The 24,677-nt window shown below is 42.4% G+C and overlaps 1 protein-coding gene across 1 annotated transcript in view; it reads left to right on the top strand.

Moving 5' to 3' along the window:
• The window catches only part of TENM2 (teneurin transmembrane protein 2), a 497,500-nt gene that overhangs the window by 148,501 nt on the left and 324,322 nt on the right, over positions 1-24,677 (top strand). The window contains exon 4 of the mRNA XM_088838514.1: positions 309-543. Within this exon, the coding sequence (XP_088694640.1) occupies positions 309-543 (235 nt within the window). The remainder of the gene's footprint in view (positions 1-308; positions 544-24,677) is intronic.

Below are 24,677 nucleotides of genomic sequence, written 5' to 3'. Positions count from 1 at the left end.
TTCCCAGCATCAGAGTCTTTTCCAGTGAGTCAACTCGTCGCATGAGGTGGCCAAAGTATTGCAGTGTCAGCCCGTACCAGCCTGGTTTTGCAAACCTAGCTTCTCATTCATCATTTGATGCCTACCTAAAGGCAAATCAAGGCAGACTGTTTATTAGTAACTGACCCTGGGATGCTTGATGTGGTCTTTCCTGCGTTTCCAGTTGGTGATGTTCAGCACTTGTCAATATCAAGGCTTCGGGTCCAGATGGAGCGTTCGCGGCGGCATCCGGCAGCCTCTGACCGCCGTTTCTCCTTCCTCTCTCCTAGGTCCTCCAAACCACCACAGCCAGTCGACTCTGAGGCCCCCTCTGCCGCCCCCGCACAACCACACGCTGTCCCACCACCACTCGTCCGCCAACTCCCTCAACAGGAACTCGCTGACCAACCGGCGGAGTCAGATCCACGCCCCGGCTCCCGCGCCCAATGACCTGGCCACCACGCCTGAGTCCGTTCAGCTTCAGGACAGCTGGGTGCTGAACAGCAACGTGCCGCTGGAGACCCGGTAAGTCCCCATCGTGATCACACATGCCTCCTTCCTGCCTCCCCCTCCCCGAGCCTCAGGCTGGCGCAGAGCTCTAGTGGGGTGAAAACCCCGCCTACGTTGTGCGATAAGTTGACCAACTGTGGCTGTTCCCTTGGTAATTCCACCCTGGACAGCAGGTTGGTAGGTATTTCTTTTGTTCACATGTGTCTCCTTTTAATGCATGTTTACTTTCTTCGACAGCTCCTGTGTACCCAACTAATAGAATTAGCATAACATATTTTTACACAAAGGCTCATGGGAAACATGCTTATAAGGGTATATTGACTGAAAGCTGCTGATAAATTATGCATTTAGCCTTTCCTGAAGTAATAAATGGAGACTCATTTGAAATTAAGTGTTTGGGGAGACCTTGAGAAACAATCCCCGATTCCAGACTGACAGAAGTATAATTTTAATTTATATTTCATCCAACATGCAGTCTCTCTTTAATCCCTCCTGTACACACTTTTTAACAGCTTGATGCCTGAGGGGCAAACAACAATGCAGAAAAAAAGAAAAAAGGGGCAGCATTTATGTGGAAAGGGAAGAGTTTGAAAGTGATCTCCAGGTCTGGCTTTGTTTTGTTTTGTGTTTGCTTCTGTCCTTTTCTCACCTTTGCTTCTGGTCTTCCAAAATCACCCTTGCCTTAGTGACCAGAAGGAAGGGGCATTGGTCACAGCGTGGCAGGCTAGAATGTAATTGGCAGTGGGTTGACCAGATATTGGAATGGTCTTGTTTTTCCATCCCCAGGCACTTTCATTGTGTGTATACTTCAGTGGTTACTGTTTCCTAGCCCAGAAGAACCATGGAGACTAAATAGAGAATGGGGCTAATTCATATTGAACCTTTAGAAAGTTCTCACATAGTTTTTAAACTTTAATAACTTAGGTTTAAGAAAAGACAAAAATAATCTGTAATCTTTCTGGTAATGACCAGTGAATCTTCTGCATGCAGCTGGAAATAATTATGCAAGCCACAGCATTTCATGTTGTTTATCTCTAATATCTTTGTGTTATTAATAAGATCTTAAATACGTTGAACACCATTGTCACTAGAGTCACTTCAAACTTTAATGCATTTTATTTTCTAACCAGCGTAGGTGATTTGTAACCATGCCTACATTCTTAATCTCTAAGGTTTACAATAAGTAAACATAGAAACTATATGCACATATTATATATAAAAGATAGGTTTAAACATCTGCACTGATATAATAACCCACTAATAAGTAGCTTTATGGAAGGGTTCCAGGCTGAAAGTTAACTAGTCCACCAGGCTTAACTCAGCATATTTTCATAGTTAGTGGTGGTCTTTAAGACTAGATAAGATTTTTTTTTTCTTCCTTATATTTATGAACTGCCATAGAGTTTGTTGGGTACTAGTCAGTTTTCACGTTAACAGACCATTATTTGAAAAATATTAATAGTCACCAAACATGAGGCCATGCACAGTGGGTGAGATGGAGGAGGAGGAGAAAGGGCAGACGCAGTGTAGTAGAGACGGGAGAAAGAAGGAGAAAAAGGAAAAGGAGGACTGCCATCACCAGTGCCGAGCAGTTTTTCTTGGGCGCTTTGTATATGCCAGTATTAGTGGTTTAAAAGCCTGGAAGCACTTCAGTGAAGTAGGAAGAAATCATTGTTGTCACCATTTAAAAAATTCAGAATGTAGATCTGGGGGTCAAAGTAACTTGCAAGCATTCTAGAGAGTCAGTGAGATGGTAAATTATGAGTCACCTTGGATGGAACCCTGGTGGTTTCTACACATAAAATGAGATGGTGACATAGCTGATCACAAACCTACAATTATTGCCTTGATTGTCACATCATCAGGGAAAGATCCATCAGAATGTCCTCTCCTCACAAAGAATCTCTTATTGGTGATAAGAACACATACACCGCATGAGGGTATCTCCTGTCACCCATCACATTCTGATGTGATTGGCAGTAAATATTTCCCTTGAAAAGATCTGGGGGAGAGGACCAGCAAACCAAGCATATCCCCTTCCTGTTCTCCTGAAGTTCTCCCAGAACATGCCTTCCAACCTGTCGAGTCCTTCTTCAGGTTATTAGAATACTTAGCATTTCTCCTAGGATTGGACTTTCTCAATGCTTTTAGGGGAAGCAAGCTTGAAGAGTTAATAAAATGGCCAAAACCTTGAAGCCTATCAGAAGGCAAGAACAGTATCAGATGTTCTCTGATCAGTACATTCAAGGGCCAAGAACTCGAAATGTAAGTCCCTTGAGATGGGCCATTACTAAAATCAAACCCAGATATTTGAACTTCCATCCATAGAACTCAATACTTATAATTTGGATGTGCAACTGGTCTTGTATTGAATTGTTGAATTTAATGTTTCTCTTTTAGATATTATTTATTCAGTCTCTTATTAGCAAATATTTACTGAGTCTCTTGAAAATACTCAGTGCTATGTTAGGTACTGGGGAGATTATGATTAAAACATGTATTCTTCCCTTAGAGCTCATACAGCCTAAAAATGGACATAGGCACAAAAACAGAAAGATCATGCAGTGTTTACAATAATGGAAGTCTGTAAATTACAGTGGTTGAACAATTGACATCATAATTAACTATTCCAGGATGTTCAGCAAAAGTTTTCCAGCTGAGGGGCTGTTTGAGCTGGGTTTGGAAGGATAAATAAGAGTTTTACCTAGTAGATAAGTGGAGAAAAAAAAATTCAAAGATTATGGCATCATTTGTTCCCATTCTTCAGTGATTTTTCTGTATAGTTTTGGCAACTGTAGAAGTGAACAATTTCACTCACTCAAAAGCTGAAATATTGTTAGTTTAATGGTGTCATTTTCTTACCCACCGAGCAAATGTAGGGAACGGAAGCTCTTAAGTTAGGGTAATGATATCATACTAGGATTCCCATTCGTGTCTTTCATATCAAATAAGAATTGATTAACCACATCCGAGAGAGAGAACCACTGAAGGCAAGACATTCTGGAGGCTGATTATGATGTAGTCATCAACTGTGAAAGTGCAATGGAAACTTACAAACAAAACTTCACCACCCCCGATCTCATTAATCTAGACTTCTGGGCATGATGGAAGAATTTCATAACTCTGGAAGGTGATGGGTAGGCATTCTGCCACCCCAGAGACTCCAAGCCAAATCCAAGGTGTTTCTTTAAACCAGCAAGGAACAAGCCTTGCCCCCTGCATTGCTTGTTGATGTTCCCATCAGTCTTAATGAGGTATGTTAGATCTTCCCTGGACTGTGCTTTTTCCATTTTTTGTCCTATGACAGGTAGAATCAAGGTGCTGGTTAAGGAGGCATAGCCAGAAAACAGCACTGTACAAATCTGGAATTTAACACAAGACAAAAAAAGCTTATAAGGAAAGTTCTGTATCAATGTTAACCATATAAATAAAAAATACATATAAATGCATACTACCCAAAACAATCAGTTCATGGGTACACCATAATATAAGCCAAGAGAAACCAAACATAGGGCAGAGGAACTATTTGCAAACAGTCTGGACGGTCTGCAAAATCACTCTCCTCACCATCTTTCTCAGCCTACTTGTAGAATGTCTTAAAACAAGGTCCACGGGTGATTCTGAGTTGATACCACCTATCTCCTCCTTCTTCTCCTGAGTGCAGCAAGGTCAGGAATCTTTCTGGCCAGCTGCTGCTTTGTGAGTTTCTGAAGTCAGCATCTCTTCATCTAAAGTAGTAAAAAGTAGCTCAGTGACAGAACCTAACTTTCCTTCCGTCGTGCATTTTGCTGAAGCAAGCTTCTTTCTCAGAATCTATCTCTGGTAGCAGGTCACTAAAGTAAATCCCTAAGCAGGACAAAACTTCCCTCTGAGTTTGCTTTTGCCCCAGAATACCAGAGTATTCAAGATCCTCAAGCTGCAAACAAGTTTGCAGGTTACTTTTTGAGATGGTCATCCATTACTCATTAGAGAAACAACTATGAGACCCAAACAGGTGCTAGACATTGAAGAAGAAGAAAAGCAAGTCCTTGTCTTTTTGTAGATTCTAGGCTGTAGACAGAATGTGAGCAAAATATTAGGCCTGTGACCCTACAATGACAAATGTATTAAGTGCCATGTGAGGTATAGAGAAGCCAGACTCAGGAGAAATTGGCATATAAGTTGAGCCCTAAGGATGAGTAGGTGTTAATTAGACTTAAAGAATGTTCTTGGTGGCAAAAACCATGATCCCCTGGGAGAAGAAGTGCTACAGTTCCAGGAAGAGAAAGCAAACTAGAAAGGCAGGCAAGGGCAGGACAGTGCATGGTTTGGGCTGCTTTAAAGATTCTGGACTCTCCCCCTAAACAGTGAAAAATCATTGAAGCGTTTTAAACAGAAGGTTGAAATAATACATAAATGATTTTGTTTTGCTTTTAATTATGGTAGCTGCCTTATGGTTAATAGGTAGGGGTTTGGGGAGTAAGACTGAGGGTACAATTTGGAGAATACTGTCATGGTTAAGATGAAAAATGGTAGCATTTCCATTAGGGTCCCCATAGCTGCAGTATCAGAGCTGTCTGCCTTTCTTCTACCAATCTGACCAGAAGGTGAACGTTCAGAATTATGGGGAATGTACTAAAGGTAGAATCAGTAAAATTAATGATGGCTGGAATGTCAGGATGTAGGTTAGACAGACGTGAGCACAATACCCAATTTTTTTACTTAAGAAGCTGAGTGAATAGTGATGTCACTTAGAAAACAAGTTCAGTTTTCCACCTCTTAAATCTCTGAGGCAACAAGAGTATTGAGTTGCTGTTATTGGCCAGACTTATTTTGATTCTAAAATAACAGATGTAACATAGAAGCACATCCATTTACAAATAATAGAATAGTTAGTGTATCCAACTCCAGTTTTCTTAGGTTTCCCTTGTGGCTTACTGGTAAAGAATCCGCCTGCAATGCTAGAGACCTGGGTTCCCTGGATTCCCTGGTTTGGGAAGATCGCCTGGAGAAGGGAAAGGCTACCCACTCCAGTATTCTGGCTTAGAGAATTCCATGGACTGTATAATCCATGGGGTCACAAAGAGTCAGACACGACAGCGACTTTCACTTTTCACTTTCACTGCATCCAAAGTTCTCAGCGGTTGATTTTTCTCTTTAAAGTCCATAAATTTTGTTCAACTTAGTTATTCTACATGATTGTATAGTTCTGTGAATAACTTTATTGAATAGCTTTTGCTCAATACTTAGTTTTACAGGCATGATCCCATTGAACCCTTTAACTCTTCTGTTGAGTATATGTTACTTATCCCTATTTTAACTAAATGGAAACTGAGACTTGAGAAGATGAAATTACCTGCACATCTCCAAATAAGTAGGTGGCAGGACTGGAATTGAAACTTGGATCTACCTGACTCAACGTGCCATACTCCCATCACATGATAATGTCTTTGAAACTAGAAGAACAAAACAAAACAAAATGATACTTATTATCCAATAAAAATTTACCCAGGCCATGAAAATGATGAAGTTAATGCATTATAAGTGAAGTGAGGCAAGAAATGATCTGAGAGATGAATCCCAGTCTGTGACTGGACATAGAGTTGGTCACTGACAAAATCATAAGCTAGGCAAGATATAAGGGACCCTTGTCTTCAGCTCTACAAGACTGGCAGCCACCTGGAGTGGTAAATCTGAAGCCTCGAAAATCCGTGGTGGCAACAGCATGGGATACATGTGAGCTGAGTTCAGAGGTTTAAGGCTCTGCCTTCATAAAATGCAAGAGTAAATTGAAGCTGCAGAAATAAAAAGCACTGCTACTTTTTTTTAGCTCTGTGATTTGCAGGAGGTTTATCTTCCAAACAGGACTTTGTCAGATCGGCAGGAGAAAGCCACACTGCCTTAAGTATGCTGGATGGCCATTTGGTCATCGTTCATGTAGGGACACTCAAAAAGTTGTGATAACACCCAGGAAGTGCTCTGATCAAGAATGGAGCATGTTGGGCTTGACAAGTGGCACAGGGAATCCCAGGAATCTAATTTGGGTATCAGCATTTCAGAAAACCTACTTTTTATCTTCAAGACCAAGTAATCTTAGCCTCATCTGGAAGCGTTATGGGCAGTGCATATTTGGGAATCAAGCCTAATGACCTTTAGTAAATAAGGTTTTCATGGAGAAGCAGTGAGATTGTGGAAACATCCCCACCATGCTGAACCTGAAGACTCTTCTCCACTTGTTCTCAGATTCATTTTTCTACCTAAGGATTAATTTTCTGACAGAATCCCTGACAAGCTTGATCTTGAGAATATTAAACCAAGGTAACCTGTTTGCTTCCCCCCTCCCCATTTTTTTTTTTTTTTTTTAACGTTTTCGAGTGAGCTGTAAAGCTAGAATTCATTTTGGATGAACCAAATGCATTCTAGCACTTTTCAAATCAGTAGGCAGCATGATTTCTCCATATTGCAAAACATTATGCCCCCTCTAAATTCTCATCAGAGGCAACATGGAAATTAATGAGACCTTTAGGTTATCTTTTCAAACTCAGCCTTAGTTTATGGCTTTACCTTGCCTTTCTGACACCATGATCCCGCCTGGCCACCAGCAGCATTTCACGTTTCCGTGCACTTTAATTTTGTAGTTTTCTTAGTCTTCCTTGGAAACTGGCAGCTTATTAATCTCAATAACTGAACTGCTCAATAGGCATGCTCTCCAATGAGAAACCAGACTGTGTCTTATTTTTTTTTTCTTGGCAGATGGAGACAGGGTTGGCTGTTGGTTAGAAGCAGGAGGTGGAGTTGTGGGGGTGTTGGTGAGTGGTAGAGAAAAACCCAGTAAGGAGGGGTACCCGGTACTCCACATCACTTTCTGACAATTGGCAGGAAGATAAAGAGAACCTGGTCTAATCCATTGCTTTGCTATTTATGGCTTGCGGTGTTAAACACACTCAAACCCATTAATAAGAAAATAAAGTGTTGTGGCTCGTGTGCAAATTACAAGGTGCATTAAGAAAGAAACAAGCATTGTGTCTTATTTAAGACCACTCTAGTCTGCTCTTGGCATGGTTTGCAAACTTGGAAACATACTCGAAGGTATAGGTCTACAAGGAGGGCTCAGCTTTTAAAATGTGTCTCCCGCTATAAAATTAAAGCCTTGTTAAGTTTATTAAAGCTCTGGGGACTTGAACTTCTTACTTACGAGTTACCACGGGGAAGCCTCTGGGTAGAAAGATATTTTGTGTTTTTTAAAAGCCATCCCTCCGCAGCCTGGACCACGGGGACCCTATTACAGACTGAGGCCACCTTGCAGTCATGTCTTGGAAGTGCAAGACTCTGCCCTGAGTCCGTGTAAATGTCAGACTCTTGGGTTAAGTTCACAGTTGAAAAAAGCCCAGTATTTCCATCTCTGTCTGTGCTCTTTCACCCATTCAGCTAATATCAACTGTCATTCCCTCGGGGCATTTCCTGAAGCCTCCCCAGAGGATATTTTATCTGGCTCAGATGGGAGAGACTTGATGGAGCGCGAGGCTTTTCTAATTCTGGCTCCTCAATGATCTTTTTCTTTTCACAGAAGCCAGATAAGGCACTCGTGGTTCTCCCAGGCAGGGGCAGTAGGCTCTGCACCTTTTCTGAAGCTTCCTTTGATTTATTAGTCTTGGTTTGGCCTGCCTTCATGATTGGGAATCTCATGTCCACGGAATCGCAGTCCATCACAAGGCACTCAGCCAATGTGCTCAGCTAGGACTGCATCCTTTGGATGATAAGGGAGCTGAAACAACTTGAAGCACTTTTTCTCAGAAAGCTTTTTTTTTCCCCCTCCAAAACCTGCCAGTTTCAGACTGTTCCCTAAGTGTTGTATGCAAATAATCCGTTTTTATGACAACATTAACCACGGAGAATCAGCCTCCAAAGCATGTGTTTTTAATTCCTTACAGAATCATTTCTTGCTCAGAGTAATTGTTTGAGAAACCAGCAAGTGCTTCCAGTTTCTGTCCTTGGTGTTTTAACTGTGCATCCCTGCCTTATATTTCAAAAGAGAATGGGTAGCACTTCCTTTTTTTATTTGTGAGATGGTTCTCAAATTCTATTTCAATTTGTTAAAAGCTTCAGCTGGGTTGGAGCATCCCTAAGTCCACTGCTCAACAATGAGTCCTCCTGTCATGATGTCGCACACCAATGATATAACAATTAAAAGTTTATTGTTATTATTATTTTGCAATTACTTGAAGGACTGGATATAAAGTCCAGTTCTAGGAAGAAGATACGACATGTTCTTCCTCTTGCATGGATATGTGCTTAGATAAGAATTTTAAATGGGAAACTTAGGCTTTGTGCCTTTGTAAATCTCTTATCAACCCAGATCCTCTCCACTCCACTTTGGAACAGGGAATAAGAAAGCATAAGGTGATATTAGGCACTTTTAAGCATTTGGTGGGACCCTGGGGAAAGCCAGCTTAGTAAAGTGAGACAATAAATGTAAAAACCCTCTGAAAGTGGGACCCTGCTGTGTGGGTATCGTGTGTTCAGCTTAGCGCTTTCTTAGTTACCTTAGTACCACGGTCCCCAGCCTTTTTGGCACCAGGGACCAATTTTGTGGAAGACGGTTTTTCCACAGACTGGGGGTGGGGGTGGGGGGATGGTTCCGGGATGGTTCAACTGCATTACATTTATTATCCACTTTATATCTAATGCTGCCAACGATCTGAGAGGAGGTACTTGGTCCATGGCTCAGAGGCTGGTGCAGCTCAGCTTTTGCATTTTCGCTGACCCTGAGTAACCTCTTCTCTCTTTCGCCAAAACCCAATGAGTTAATCTCTCTAGTCCGGTGTTAAGACCCTTGGCAGATCTGAGGACTTCCTGCGTGTGATGTCTTGGAAAGGGAGACACCGGGTATGACTTTGAATTTATCTAAATAATTAGAAAAAGGAGGGTATTCATTACTGGAAGCTGGAGCAAAAGTATGAAGGCAGTTTGAAGAGCACAGAAATGGGGTTTTGTCAGACACAAGGTGTCTTGAAGACCTGACAATTTGACCATGACGTTCTGTGAATGAGTTTGATGAGAGCGCTCCACACAAATCCTGCGGATATTAGCAAGTGACTTGATTTTTCATTTGGAAATCGTGTTTGATGCTAGGAAAGGTTGAGGGCGGGAGGAGAAGGGGACGACGGAGAATGAGACAGCTGGATGGCATCACCGACTCTGTGGACATGAGTTTGAGTGAACTCCGGGAGTTGGTGATGGACAGGGAGGCCTGGCGTGCTGTGATTCATGGGGTCGCGGAGAGTCAGACACGACTGAGCAACTGAACTGAAATGAACTGAACTGAATCATTTTTTTTTAAATTAAACACGTGTTTATTTTCTGTAAAATATTGAACACTTTTGTTTGTCCAAAGGCAGAGAAGGGCAGAGATCGTCTTGTCCAGCTTCTAAACTTCTGAGTCCGTGTGAGGAGAGATGGTGGCCATATTGAAAATCTTTGCACTGTGTGGACGGACTGAACACTGTTGCTGGCTTTGTCTTTAGTCATTGTCATCTCTTAAGTGCCTGCCTTGTGCCAAGCACGGTTTTAGACACTTTATGTTATCCAGTTGGGAGCCCTGTCAGGAAGATGCAACTGGGGGTAATGCAGGTGTGATGGGACAGAATCAAAACTCAGGCAGAACTTGATTCAGGGACTTGAACTCAGGCACTAGGTGTCTCTCTATCAGCTGTTTTTCTGTTTCCTAACATCATTCTTAAGCAGGTGTCCTTTCGTGAGATCTCAGTGGGAACAGCGGGCTCTATTCTCATAGCTTAGGAACTAACTGAAAAAGGATTTCCCCTTCATATTTCAAGGAAACTCCCAGGAACTCAACTAGAATCCCATGCCCACAGCAGGCCCAGTCTGGAGGTCTGGAGCATGAACCGTGTTGGCTGATTAGGCCTGGATCATATTCTTAGGGGACCAGATACCAGAAAGAAGGGTGTGGCCATGACCAAACGCCATGGTGTTAGACGGTGAGCTAGGGAGCTGGCAGGCTGAAAAAGACAAGAAAGCCCAGGCTGAGTTCAGTGCTAGCTGTGCCCCAGCCTAGTTGTTTTTTCTTACTGCCTAATTCCATTATATTCTCCTCTGGGCACACAGTCCTGGCCAGGGTTGGGAGTATGAGAGGTTCGCGAGTATCGGTTACCTCACTTGCCTGGACACAGCAGGGGGTTTGCAACTGCTTCCGTCATGAAGTGGAAAGAATAAGTTCCCCTGAGTAATTGCCATCCCTTCTGATTCATCACCCTCTCTGGTTCACTTCTCAAACGTCCCACGACTTTACCTTGGAGCTGGCTGTGGCCACTGATGCACCTTAACTTTTATTTGTCCCCTGATGTCTCTCTCCAGCTATCATCTTCTTTCCTGCAAAAGTGCTTGGATTCCACATTTTCTAATTAGAACATGCTCATTTATTGTCTTACTAACCAGTGCTCTTTACGAGTGCTCATGATGAGAAAGTTAAAACAACTCAGTGCATTTCTCATCTCCTGAAAATGGCTGGAGAAGCAGTTTTACCTTTATCAATTTGAAGTCCTTGGTTTTGCTTTTTAATAAGACAGTGAATGGGAAACCTTTAATTCCATGCTCCAAGGTTCTCTTCTCAGCAATATAAAAATGCATCTTATCCTTTTTGTGGGGAAAATTTTAGATAGGAGTCAGCCTGCTCCCTAATGGACCTTCTTATGGGTACTATCAGAATAGTTCCACATTTAATGAGACAAAAAGTTTTGTCCTAAAAATAATCTTCTCCTAATGTCAATAATTATGGCCATTACTATTTACACTCTTGTGATTTAATCTGATATTGCATGCTGTAGAGAAGCTCAGTAGTAAGGGAACGTAGCACACCTACATTTAAACTCCCCTAGAAATTCAGTAGAATGGTGTGTGTGACACTGGGCTGGGTGTGAGAACCAGGTAGGATTCAGTATGTGTCTGGAGGTACTTTTCTGAGTTTTCACCATCGTGGGCCCTGTCTGGAAATACAAAAGCTGTGCTAGGATGGAGACCTTCTCCTGTCCTGCCTATAACGTGCATCTTCACATTCACAGTACCTTCAGTTTTTAGAAAAGGGAGAAGTGTAGAATTTTCTGCAGGGTTGGAGTTGTTTTCTGCAGGTTGGAGTTGGGCTGTTTCAAGGAGAGAGGAAGAGAGAGAGGTAGGAGGTGAGGTGGGAAGGAAGGGGTCTGATGATGAGCGTATAGAAACACCTGCCATCTTCCAAGAAGTTGGTCCCTTGAGTCCTCTTTTTCTTTTTTTGGCTGTACAGCAAGGCTTGAGGGATCTCAGTTCCCAGACTAGGGATTGAACCTGGGCCCCCAGCAGGGGAAGTGCAGGGTCCTAACTACTGCCCCACCATGGAACTAGCAGTCCCTTGATTCTGACCATTGCATCAGAAGGCAGACCAGGAGGGGGAATCAAGGTCAGCAGGATTTGGGTTGACCTGATCGTTTAAGAGGAAAGGAACCATTTAGTAGAACCAAGGCAGAATTTTGAGGCAGGAAGCCATGTTCAGATCACTAGTGCAGGCTGATATCTGTTTTACAGATGAGGAGGATGAAGCCGGGTGACTCATCAGTTTCTCAAGCTGATTGTCCAGGTGGGGCTGTAGGCAGGTCTCTGACTGGAGCTTCCCTCCATTTCCTGTATGATGATCAGGCAATTTTGTTGCCTGTTCATCCCATGCAGAATCTTTATCTCCACTTCCTTCTGCAAAGGAATAGTCAAGAATTAGGCAAAGAATTAGAGCACTTATTACAATAGATTGAAGGGATTAGATCTGACAGAGTGCCTGAAGAACCATGGATGGAGGTTCCTGACATTGGACAGAAGGCAGTGATCAAGACTATCCCCAAGAAAAAGAAATGCAAAAAGGTAAAATGGTTGTCTAGGAGGCCTTACAAATAGTTGAGAAAAGAAGAGAAGCGAAAGGCAAAGGAGAAAAGGAATGCTATACCCATCTGAATGCAAACTTCCAAAGAATAGCAAGGAGAGATAAGAAAGCTTTCCTCAGTGACCAGTGCAAAGAAATAGAGGAAAACAGCAGAATGGGAAAGACTAAGGATCTCTTCAAGAAAATTAGAGATACCAAAGGAATATATCATGCAAAGATGGACACAATAAAGGATAGAAATGGAATGGGCCTAACCAAAGCAGAAGATATTAAGAAGAGGTGGCAAAAATACACAGAAGAACTGTACAAAAAGGATCTTCATGATCCAGATAAGCACGATGGTGTGATCACTCACTTAGAGCCAGACATTCTGGAGTTCGAAGTCAAGTGGGCTGTAGGAAGCATCACTACAAACAAACCTAGTGAAGGTGATAGAATTCCAGCTGAGCTATTTCAAATCCTAAAAGATGATGCTGTGAAAGTGCTGCACTCAATATACCAGCAAATTGGGAAAACTCAGCAGTGGCTACAGGACTGGAAAAGGTCAGTTTTCATTCCAATCCCAAAGAAAGGCAATGCCAAAGACTGTTCAAACTACCACACAATTGCACTCATCTCACAGACCAGAAAAGTAATGCTCAAAATTCTCCAAACCAAGCTTCAACAGTACGTGAACCAATATCTTCCAGATGTTCAAGCTGGATTTAGAAAAAGCAGTCAGTCAGTTCAGTCACTCAGTCGTGTCCGACTCTTTGCGACCCCATGAATCACAGCACGCCAGGCTTCCCTGTCCATCACCAACTCCCGGAGTTCACTCAAACTCATGTCCATCGAGTCAGTGATGCCATCCAGCCATCTCATTCTCTGTTGTCCCCTTCTCCTCCCGCCCCCAATCCCTCCCAGCATCAGAGTCTTTTCCAGTGAGTCAACTCGTCGCATGAGGTGGCCAAAGTATTGCAGTTTCAGCTTTAGCATAAGTCCTTCCAATGAACACCCAGGACTGATCTCCTTTGGAATGGACTGGTTGGACCTCCTTGCAGTCCAAGGGACTCTCAAGAGTCTTCTCCAGCACCACAGGTCAAAAGCATCAATTCTTCGGTGATCAGCTTTCTTCACAGTCCAACTCTGACATCCATACATGACCATAGCCTTGACTAGATGGACCTTTGTTGGCAAAGTAATGTCTCTGCTTTTTAATATGCTATCTAGGTTGGTCATAACTTTCCTTCCAAGGAGTAAGCGTCTTTTAATTTCATGGCTGCAATCAGCATCCGCAGTGATTTTGGAGCCCAAAAAAATAAAGTCTGACACTGTTTCCACTGTTTCCCCATCTATTTCCCGTGAAGTGATGGGACCAGATGCCATGATCTTGGTTTTCCGAATGTTCAGCTTCAAGCCAACTTTTTCACTTTCTTCTTTCACTTTCATAAAGAGGCTTTTTAGTTCCTCTTTACTTTCTGCCATAAGGGTAGTGTCATCTGCATATCTGAGGTTATTGATATTTCTCCCGGCAATCTTGATTCCAGCTTGTGCTTCTTCCAGCCCAGTGTTCCTCACGATGTACTCTGCATATAAGTTAAATAAGCAGGGTGACAATATACAACCTTGACGTACTCCTTTTCCTATTTGGAACCAGTCTGTTGTTCCATGTACAGTTCTAACTGTTGCTTCCTGACCTGCATACAGGTTTCTCAAGAGGCAGGTCACTGCTGCTGCTACTGCTAAGTCACTTCAGTCGTGTCCAACTCTGTGCGACCCCATAGACGGAAGCCCACCAGGCTCCCCCTTCCCTGGGATTCTCCAGGCAAGAACACTGGAGTGGGTTGCCATTTCCTTCTCCAATGTGTGAAAGTGAAAAGTGAAAGTAAAGTCGCTCAGTTGTGTCTGACCCTTAGCGACCCCACGGACTGCAGCCTACCAGGCTCCTCCATCCATGGGATTTTCTAGGCAAGAGTACTGGAGTGGCTTGCCAGTCAGGCGGTCTGGTATTCCCATCTCCTTCAGAATTTTCCACAGTTTTTTGTGATCTATACAGTCAAAGGCTTTGGCATAGTCAATGAAGCAGAAATAGATGTTTTTCTGGAACTCTCTTGCTTTCTCCATGATCTAGTGGATGTTGGCAATTTTATCTCTGATGCCTCTGCCTTTTCTAAAACCTGCTTAAACATCTGGAAGTTCACAGTTCATGTATTGCTGAAGCCTGGCTTGGAGAATTTTGAGTTTGACTTTACTAGCGTGTGAGATGAGTGCAATTGTGCGGTAGTTTGAGCATTCTTTGGCATTCCCTTTCTTTGGGATTGGAATGAAGACTGACCTTTTCCAGTCCTGTGGCCACTGCTGAGTTTTCCCAATTTGCTGGCATATTGAATGCAGCACTTTCACAGCATCATCTTTCAGGATTTGAAATAGCTCAACTGGAATTCCATCACCTCCACTAGCTTTGTTCGTAGTGATGCTTTCTAAGGCCCACTTGATTTCACATTCCAAGATGTCTGGCTCTAGGTGAGTGATCACACCATTGTGATTATCTTGGTCGTGAAGATCTTTTTTGTACAGTTCTTCTGTGTATTCTTGCCACCTATTCTTAATATCTTGTGTTTCTGTTAGGTCCATACCATTTCGGTCCTTTATCAAGCCCATCTTAAGCCTATGCCCCAACCAATAACGCTGAAGAAGCCGAAGTTGAACAGTTCTATGAAGACCTACAAGACCTTTTAGAACTAACACCCAAAAAAGATGTCCTTTTCATTATAGGGGACTGAAATGCAAAAGTAGGAAGTCAAGAAACACCTGGAGTAACAGGCAAATTTGGCCTTGGAGCATGGAATGAGTCAGGGCAATGGCTAATATAGTTTTGCCAAGAGAACACACTGGTCATAGCAAACACTCTCTTCCAACAACACAAGAGAAAACTCTACACATGGACATCACCAGATGGCCAACACCGAAATCAGATTGATTATATTCTTTGCAGCCAAAGATGGAGAAGCTGTATACAGTTAGCAGAAACAAGACCAGGAGCTGACTGTGGCTCAGATCATGAACTCCTTATTGCCAAATTCAGACTGAAATTGAAGAAAGTAGGGAAATCCACTAGACCATTCAAATATGACCTAAATCAAATCCCTTATGATTATACAGTAGAAGTGAGAAATAGATTTAAGGGACTAGATCTGATAGATAGAGTGCCTGATGAACTCTGGACGGAGGTTCATGACATTGTACAGGAGCCAGGGACCAAGACCATCCCCATGGAAATGAAATGCAAAAAAGCAAAATGGCTGTCTGAGAAGGCCTTACAAATAGCTGTGAAAAGAAGAGAAGCAAAAAGCAAAGGAGAAAAGGAAAGATATAAGCATCTGAATGCAGAGTTCCAAAGAATAGCAAGGAGAGATAAGAAATCCTTCCTCAGTGATCAATGCAAAGAAATAGAGGAAAACAACAGAATAGGAAAAACAAGAGATCTCTTCAAGAAAAGGCAGAAGAACCAGAGATCAAATTGCCAATATCCATTGGATCATTGAAAAAGCAAGAGAGTTCCAAAAAAACATCTGCTTCTGCTTTATTGACTATGCCAAAGCCTTTGACTGTGTGGATCACAACAAACTGGAAAATTCTTCAAGAGATGGGAATACCAGACCACCTTCCCTGCCTCCTGAGAAATCTGTATGCAGGTCAAGAAGCAGCAGTTAGAACTGGAAGAACGGACTGGTTCCTAATTGGAAAAGGAATACGTCAAGGCTGTGTATTGTAACCCTGCTTATTTAACTTCTATGCAGAGTACATCATGCAAAATGCCAGGCTGGATGAAACACAAGCTGGAATCAAGATTGATGGGAGAAATATCAATAACCTCAGATATGCAGTTGACACCACCCTTATGGCAGAAATCGAAGAGGAACTAAGAGCTTCTTCATGAAAGTGAAAGAGGAGAATGAGAAAGCTGGCTTAAAACTCAACATTCGGAAAACTAAGATTGTGGCCTCTGGTCCCATCACTTCATGGCAAATAGGTGGGGTAACAATGGAAACAGTGACAGGCTTTATTTTCTTGGGCTCCAAAATCACTGCAGGTGCTGACTGCAGTCATGAAATTAAAAGACACTTGCTCCTTGGGAAAAAAAGCTATGACCAACCTAGACAGCGTATTATAAAAGCAGAGACGTTAACTTGCCTACAAATGTCCATCTAGTCAAAGCTATGGTTTTTCCAGTGGTCATGTATGGATGTGAGAGTTGGACCATAAAGAAAGCTCAGTGCCAAATAATTGATGCTTTTGAACTGTGGTGTTGGAGAAAACTCTTGAGAGTCCCTTCAAGGAGATCCAACCATTCCATCCTAAAGGAAATCAGTCCTAAATATTCATTGGAAGGACTGATGTTTGGCCACCTGCTGTGAAGAACTGACTCTTTAGAAAAGACACTGATGCTAGGAAAGATTGAAAACAGGAGGAGAAGGAGACGACAAAGGATGAGATCATTGGATGGCATCACTGACTCAGTGGACATGAGTTTAAGCAATCTCCGGGAGTTGGGAAGCCAGGTGTGCTGCAGTCCATGGGGACACAAAGAGTCAGACACAACTGAGTGACTGAACTGAACTGATTACAATAGATTTAGTATTTCCAGGTGTTTTATTACAAAATGTATTCACTCTCTCGATAAAAATATTCAGTGATTATAAAGGCGAAAAATGAAAAGTATACTCCCTGCCCCTCCATTCCTATCTTCAAGGAAATCTCATTTGAAGGTTTATTATCTTAGACTTCTAAAAATATTTATGGTGTCTGAGCATATTTCTTTTTAAGTTTAGTATAAATGGGATTGTGTTATACCTACCATTTGGCAACGTCTTTTTTTTTAGCTTCATAAGAAATTGTAGAAACCATTTCAGGTAATTTCTTGTCGACTACCTCATTCTTTTTTAAAGTCTGTGTAATATTCCGTAACGCCATAATTTATTTAACCAATCTCCTCCTGATGGACATTTAGATTGCTTTCAGGTTTTTGCTGTTACAAACAAAACTGTAATGACGAGTCTTGTGTATATATCTTTCTTTGCATACTTCCATGATTATATTCCAAATTTAGATTCCTGGAAGTGAAATTGCTAGATCAAAGGGTATGTATAATGTACATTTTGAATTTTGATAGATTGTGCCAAATTATGTCTGTCCCAACTTGAATGTTACAGTCTCTTTTTATTCCTCCTTTCTTGGCCTGAATGTCTTTTATGGGTTTAAAATAAGAGTCCTGAAGTTTACAGTCTTGGATTTTAGACATAGAATTGAATTTTCTTTTTTCAAGGACTAATGTACTATATAATACTCAAATGTTCCAGAAACTCAGCTCCCCTTCTTACATGTCAGGTAAAGCAAGAAAGAGGAATGGCTGTGGGGGAAATTGGATTTGCTCACTGCCCTTGGTTCCAGCTGTAGGGCTCTTTCTCTTTATTCCCAGACTTTCTGCAACCTGGCGGCTGTGATTCTAGTCTAACCTTTGCTGCCTTTTGTTTTCTCATTTCTAATTTGGCAATGTTTAAATTTGCCTCCTTTCCTCGTCTACCTTGCCTCTCTCTACCTAATGGGGATATTATCAGAATGTCTAAGATGACTGAGTCAAAGTTTCTGAGTCCCCAGGAGAAATGCTGAGAACAGCAGTATCATTGTTCTGTTACAGGAGAGTGTGATGATCAAGAGCTTGCAAATCCCGCACAGAAGACATTCTCTTTTGTGAAATAACTATGTGAAGGCTCAGTCAATATGAGGGCCTCTGGCCAAACTTATCTAGTTTCTTTATCTGAAACTCCAGTTTTATGCTAAATAAGGACTTTTGTATTTCGCACTTCCCGTTGGTAATCCCATTACTAGCTGTGTTCATCAGTTTAGTTCGGTTCAGTTGTTCAGTCCCTCAGTCATGTCCAACTCTTTTCCACCCCATGGACTGCAGCATGCCAGGCTTTCCTGTCCATCACTAACTCCCGGAGTTTGCTCAAACTCATGTCCAATGAGTCGGTGGTGCCATCCAACCATCTCACCCTCTGTCATCCCCTTCTCCTCTCACCTTCAATCTTTCCCAGCATCAGGGTCTTGTCCAATGAGTCAGTTCTCATGAGGTGGCCAAAGTATTGGAGTTTCAGCTTCAGCATCAGTCCTTCCAATGAACACCCAGGACTGATCTCCTTTAGGATGGACTGGTTGGATCTCCTTGCAGTCCAAGGGACTCTCAAGAGTCTTCTCCAACACCACAGTTCAAAAGCATCAATTCTTCGGGGCTTAATTTTCTTTGTGGTCCAACTCTCACATCCATGCATGTCGTGTTCATCAGACTACAACTTAACGTGTTGAAATGTTCATCAGGTTTCAACTTAATTCAGCCAACATTTATGGAGGTCCTGTTAGGGCCTGAGCACCAAGCAAGATTCTGAGAGTAAAGGAGGAAGAGGGTGTGGCCCTTGTCCCCTGGGAACTACAGTCTGGTAGGAGAAAGCTTTCCATAGTGTAGTGTTTATCATGTTTGCCCTCACACTCGAAAGGTTCCTGATTAAAAACTGGGCAGAAACAGATTGTTCTTTGGCTTTCCTGGTGGCTCAGATGGTAAAGAAGGTGGCTCAGATAAAAAGAATCTGCCTGCAATGCAGGAGACTGGGGTTTGATCCCTAGGTCAGAAAGATCCCCAGGAGGAGGGCATAGCAACCCACTCCAGTATTCTTGCCTGGAAAATACCGTGGACAGTGGAGCCTGGCAGTCTACAGTCCATGGGGTCTCAAAGAGTAGGACATGACTGAGTGACTAACACTTTCACAGGGGAAAACTAGGGCCTCCCTGATGGCTCAGCAGTAAAGAATCTGCCTGCAGATGCAGGAGATTCAGGTTCGATTTAGTGATGAAACAATAAACAAAAGAAGAAAGGGAAGTAAGTAACTTACGTGAATATAAACAGTTGTAAGAGGGAAGAAGGTTCAGGGCAATGTCTGGGGACATAGAATGATGGGGCAAGGAGTCTGGGCTGTAGGAATGGTGTCTGAGTCCCATTCTGTTGGAAATAAGAGAGTTACCCCAGCAAAAGGACATTCAAAGCTGAGACAAGGAATAAAACTAGGCCAGAAATGGAAGAATGCACGAGTATTCTGGATCCACTGCACTGAACAGGCCCCAGGGCCTATGGCAGGGGCACCTTCCAGGCCCAGTCAAGCCCCCTGTGGTTTATTCTGGGTGGGATATGGACCCTGCAGAGGGATTTATCCAAAGGTGTGTTATGACCCCATTTGTGGTAAGAAATGGGAAAGACTTTGATGAACACACCAGAAGTGCAAGAACTAAAAGTTAACGGCACGTTGGTAGTCCAGTGGTTAAGAATCCGCCTTGCAATGCGGGGGACTCAGGTTCAATCCCTGGTCAGGGAAGTAAGATCCCACGTGCCACAAAGCCACTAAAGCTACACAGCAACTACTAAAGCTGCGCGCCGCTGCGAGAGATCCCACATGATGCAACTAAGACCCAATACAGCCAAATAAGTGAAATAAATAAAACAGGCTCTCAGCTATTAACCAAAGGGTCTCATAAAGGAAGAAAGGAATGGGGACTAAGAGGCAAGAAACAGTTACTTCAAGGAGGCCATCTACAGGGGTCATTGGTCATTAGCTGCAGCAGTGATTGAGGGTCTACTCAGCATCAGGTATGTGCTGAGCCCCCACGTTTAATCCAGACCTTATCCCTATGAGATATTTTCAGTCATTTTCACCATTTTCCATCTCAGGAAACTGAGATTCCACAACATCGGGTTGTTTGCCCCAGGCTGTACCAGGTTCCAGGAGGGGCAGCCAGGTGATGAAACCCATATGCTGTCCACAGTTCCCCCTGTAACCTCAGCCCTGCCCAGCGCCCAGGATGAGCAGGTGTTGGGCCAGCCTTCACGCTGCCCCGACCTTCCTCCTCCTTCCGGGCCCCTGACCTCTGCATCCACTCCATGTCCTCTCCCCAAAAGGCAGACACTGCCTTGTTGTGTCCTGTAACCACTTCACCTCTTATCAAGCCAAACCTCAGAGCCACACGGGACCCTGGTTCAAGTCCAAACCTCTGCAGCATCTGCAAGGCACCCTCCCCTCACCAGACTCTCCTTGAGGTTTTGTTTTAATTCTGCCACTTGCAAAGGAAATGCCTGAAGGCGGGCCCCTGCCTTTTCGTCTCTCATGCCGCTTTCCCACCGGGCAGCTTTCAGTTTCCCGTGCCTCAGCCTGTCCGTCTGCATCTTCATCAAGGCTTCCAAGATGGCAGTGACAAGCTTTTCGGGTACTTAAGGCAAGCACACATGACAGTTTGCCTTGACACTTGCATTTTTAAAAAGCCTTGCCTGGGGCCCTGGGAAACCCAGCATTTAAGAAACCAGGAGCTTTTCAAGGAAGCCAGACTTTCAGAATCTGCTTCCCCGGGACCTGTTTAGTGACAGGAATGCAGCAGGATCTGCCTGAGAGGATAAAAAGTTGCCATGGCGGTATTTATGTGTTGATGCTAAAAGATGGTTGCCTTTTTAAATGGCTTTTTTTTTCTTTTTTGATGACTGACATGTGTGGATCTGTTCATTGTCAGTGGGTATGTGGATGGCCTACAAACACACTTAAATGGCACACTTCCGCAAAGCATTAATTTCTGAGTGTCCAACAGATATATGTAGGCAGGCAGACATGTCACAGGGGTTGCTACAAAGCTTAATTAATATCCCTGAAGGGCTCGTGTATCATTTCCTGAGGAGTGCTAAGAAGAAGTTCCTATGGATATTATACATGTAAAAAAATGTGGGTACATACACTGATAGGTCTTTTTTAGGGCTTATGCCCTGAAGAGCCTCATGTAAATTCAAATGAGAAAACAAATTGTATTCAAGGTAACTACTTTTATTTGAGGGCTGAAAAAAGGGAACAGAGCCCCAAACATAAATGCCAGCAATCTCCACATACAGTAGATATATGGAAACAGCAAATGTATAAGACACAAGAATGGGCAGCAGATTTCTTTCTCCTCTGGCTGTCCATACAGCTGAGTTACCAGCAACAACTAAGTCATCAAGGCAATCGCAGCTGTACACACTGCAAAAATTTAAGATAATCCAGTGTTTCTTTTCTAGGCCTTGAAGGAATCCTGTAACATACTTAATCTGTCCCTTTTAATTTTTATGACATAGAGATAGTCCTGCCGTCTGCTCTTCTTTCTCTCTTTCCTTCTTCCTTTTATCCCTCCCTCCCTCCCTCTACCCCAAGACTTGGTCTTAAGAATCTACAAAAATCTAGGAAATAACCATTTTTGTTTGTTTATTTCTCATTTCTTTCTGGGCGTTAGTGTACTCATTCAGAAATAGAAATGAATTAAAACTTTATTTCTCAAAGATGTACCCAGTGGGATACCAGTTTTAAGACTGGGAAGGTGGGTGGGTTAAAATTTATGTGATCAAATCAGTAAGTAAAATGATTTCGCAGAAAGTACCGAGATCTTTAAGATGTGAAAGGCTTGTGAAAATATGTAGTAATCTCCTTAATTTTATTTACTCCAGTATTTCCCAAATATCGTGGAATTCTTTCTTTAGCTGAAGTTAGTAATATATATATCCAGTTGGTGGTCCAAGAACCCAGTTCGAGTCTGAATATTTCAGTCTATCTCTGATGTCATGACTGAAGTAGGAAGGCTAGCATGTCTTCACATCCTTGCTAGAGAAGGATTTTGTCATTTTGCTCTCTAAAATAAAACATAATATCTCTTTCGGCCAAAACTTTTGAAATTCACTCATTTATTAGGTTCCACAGTAGTTGGACCTTATAAGTACTATTAATAATACGGTGCTCAGAATATGTGCTAACAATGAAACCTTTTTTAAAAATAAACTCTCAGGGGATAAAATAGCTTTCCTAGAATATAAACTTTACCAGGCTTTCACTATAACCTCTTTTCTGAAATGAAAGCCATTGACTTGGGCATGTGAAAGCATTTTGTAAGATATGAAGTTGTATTATGCTTTCTGCACATATAGCTCCCTGGCCCTTTGATGATGCTTCTTGTTTTTGTAATTTAGTTCAAGGTTTCAAAAACAAATTCACAACATGGATTAGATGCAAGAAGCCTGACACGAGGTTTAGAGCCAACCAGAATGTAACCTTGCAGAGAAGTTCAATGTAGACCATCATTCTCTGCATTTAGAAGCTAGCTAAAGGTTTATCAAAAAGTTAAACATAATGACCACTGTGCTTAATCACTCAGTCGTGTCTGACTCTTTGCAGCCCCATGGACTATAGCCCACCAGGTTCCTCTGTCTGTGGGAATTCTCCAGGCAAGAATCCTGGAGTGGATTGCCATGCACTCCTCCAGGGGTTTTTCCCTACCCAGGGATCGAACCCAGGTCTCCTGCACTGCAGGTGGATTCATGGTTATAGGTCATGGGTCATGGTAACCATATGACCCAACAATTGCCCTCCTGGGTATAGCCTTAAAAAAAAAAAAAAAAACATGAAAACAAGTATTTGTATGCAAATATTCAGATCAGCCCTGTGCCCAGTGGCCAGGAGGTGGAGACAACCCAAATGTCCATCAGTGGGTGACTGAGTGAACATGTGTCACATATAGTCACAGGTTCTGCATCTGTGGAGTCAATGAAGCAGGGATCAGAAATATTTGGGGGGGAAATTCCAAAAAGCTAAATTTGAATTTGCACTGGCAACTATTTATGTAGCATTTATATTCCATTTACAATGATTTACATAGTATTTACTTTGTACTAGGTAATATAAGTAATCTAGAGACAATTCACTCCATTGTTCTTGCCTGGGGAAGCCTGGTGGGCAGCCGTCTATGGGGTCTCACAGAGTCGGACACGACTGAAGCGACTTAGCAGCAGCAGCAGCAGAGACAATTTAAAGGAGGATGTGTGTAGTTATATGCAAATATTCTGCCACTTCATTTAAGGGACTTAAACATCCATAGATTTTGGTATCCAAGTGGGGTCCTGAAACCAGTCCCCGGTGGATACCCAAGGATGACCATAATATATTAATACAATGGAATAGTTTTCAGCCACAGGACAGGAAAGATATACTGATAAATGTGATGACAGAGATGACTTTAAGAACATTATGCCAGGTGAGAAAAGGCACAAAAGGCCACATATTGTGGTTTTATGTAGTGTGTGAAATATCTGGAATAAGGAAATCCATAGAGATGGAAATCATATCAGTGCTTACCCAGAACTGAGGGTGGGAGAAGGGAGAATGAGTGTTACTGTTTAATGGGGACCGTTTTCTTTGGGGGTGAGGAAAATTTTTGGAATAAAATAGAGGTGGCGGTTTATGCCGTTGTGAAGGTACCAAGTGCCACAGAATTGTACAGCTTAAAATGATTAATTTTATGTTATGTGAATTTCACCTCAATAGAAAAAAATTTAATTAATGAAAAGTAGCTAGAGGATCGATGTGTCTCCCTCAGTCTGAAAGATCTACTCAAGGGAGAGACACAGTAGTCTGGAGAACATGATTCTTGCTCCAGTCTTTTCCAAGAAGGATGCTAGGGAATAAATGTCTTCTTCCAGAACATACTTTGAAAGGGTGAACTTTGAAGGCACTGCACAAAATACCAGCACATGTGATTTGATTAATACTGGTAAATGGATCCACATGTGTAATATGTTAATATCTGGAAGATGGTCCACATGATCCCCGGGCTGCATCCTGGTAAATGGAACTCCAGGTTTTCCTGAGATCACTGCAGCACCAAAGATAAGGAAAGAGAAAAAACGTATGAGGCAGGACTCCTTCATTACAGAGGTGGGGGAGGAAGAGAAAGATAATAGATTCTTCTCTGGGGGGTGGAGGGCAAACACTGGATTTTTCAGAGATGAAATCCGTTCTCATCGTATTCTTTTCAAAGTGATTTGGAAGAGAAAATGCACCATGAAATCTCCATGTCTGCAGAGATACGAAACCTGTGAAGATAAACTGCTCTGTATATAGGTGGGCAGAGAAGTGACAGATAAGTAGCAAGTACATTTACCAAAAATTCTTCCAGACTTAAAGGAGTGTTATCTCTGAGCTCTTGGTGACAAACCAGTAACTGGCCCGGAGATTACTGTAAACTAATGCCTGAATATATACATCCTTTGGGTTTGCTGTGGAAAGGGAGGAAGTGAAGGCTGCAAAATGCACAGAATCACTAAGTAGGATCCTAGAAATTAGCCTTAAAAATGCATTGACCCATTATTTTTCAAAACCATTGT

The sequence above is a fragment of the Moschus berezovskii genome, chromosome 8, assembly GCF_049115385.1.
Source record: "Moschus berezovskii isolate FMDL1 chromosome 8, NW_MosBer_1.0, whole genome shotgun sequence".
Lineage (NCBI taxonomy): Eukaryota > Metazoa > Chordata > Mammalia > Artiodactyla > Moschidae > Moschus > Moschus berezovskii.
The sequence above is the reverse complement of the archived record's forward strand: the minus strand, read 5'-3'. Positions and strand labels throughout refer to the sequence as shown.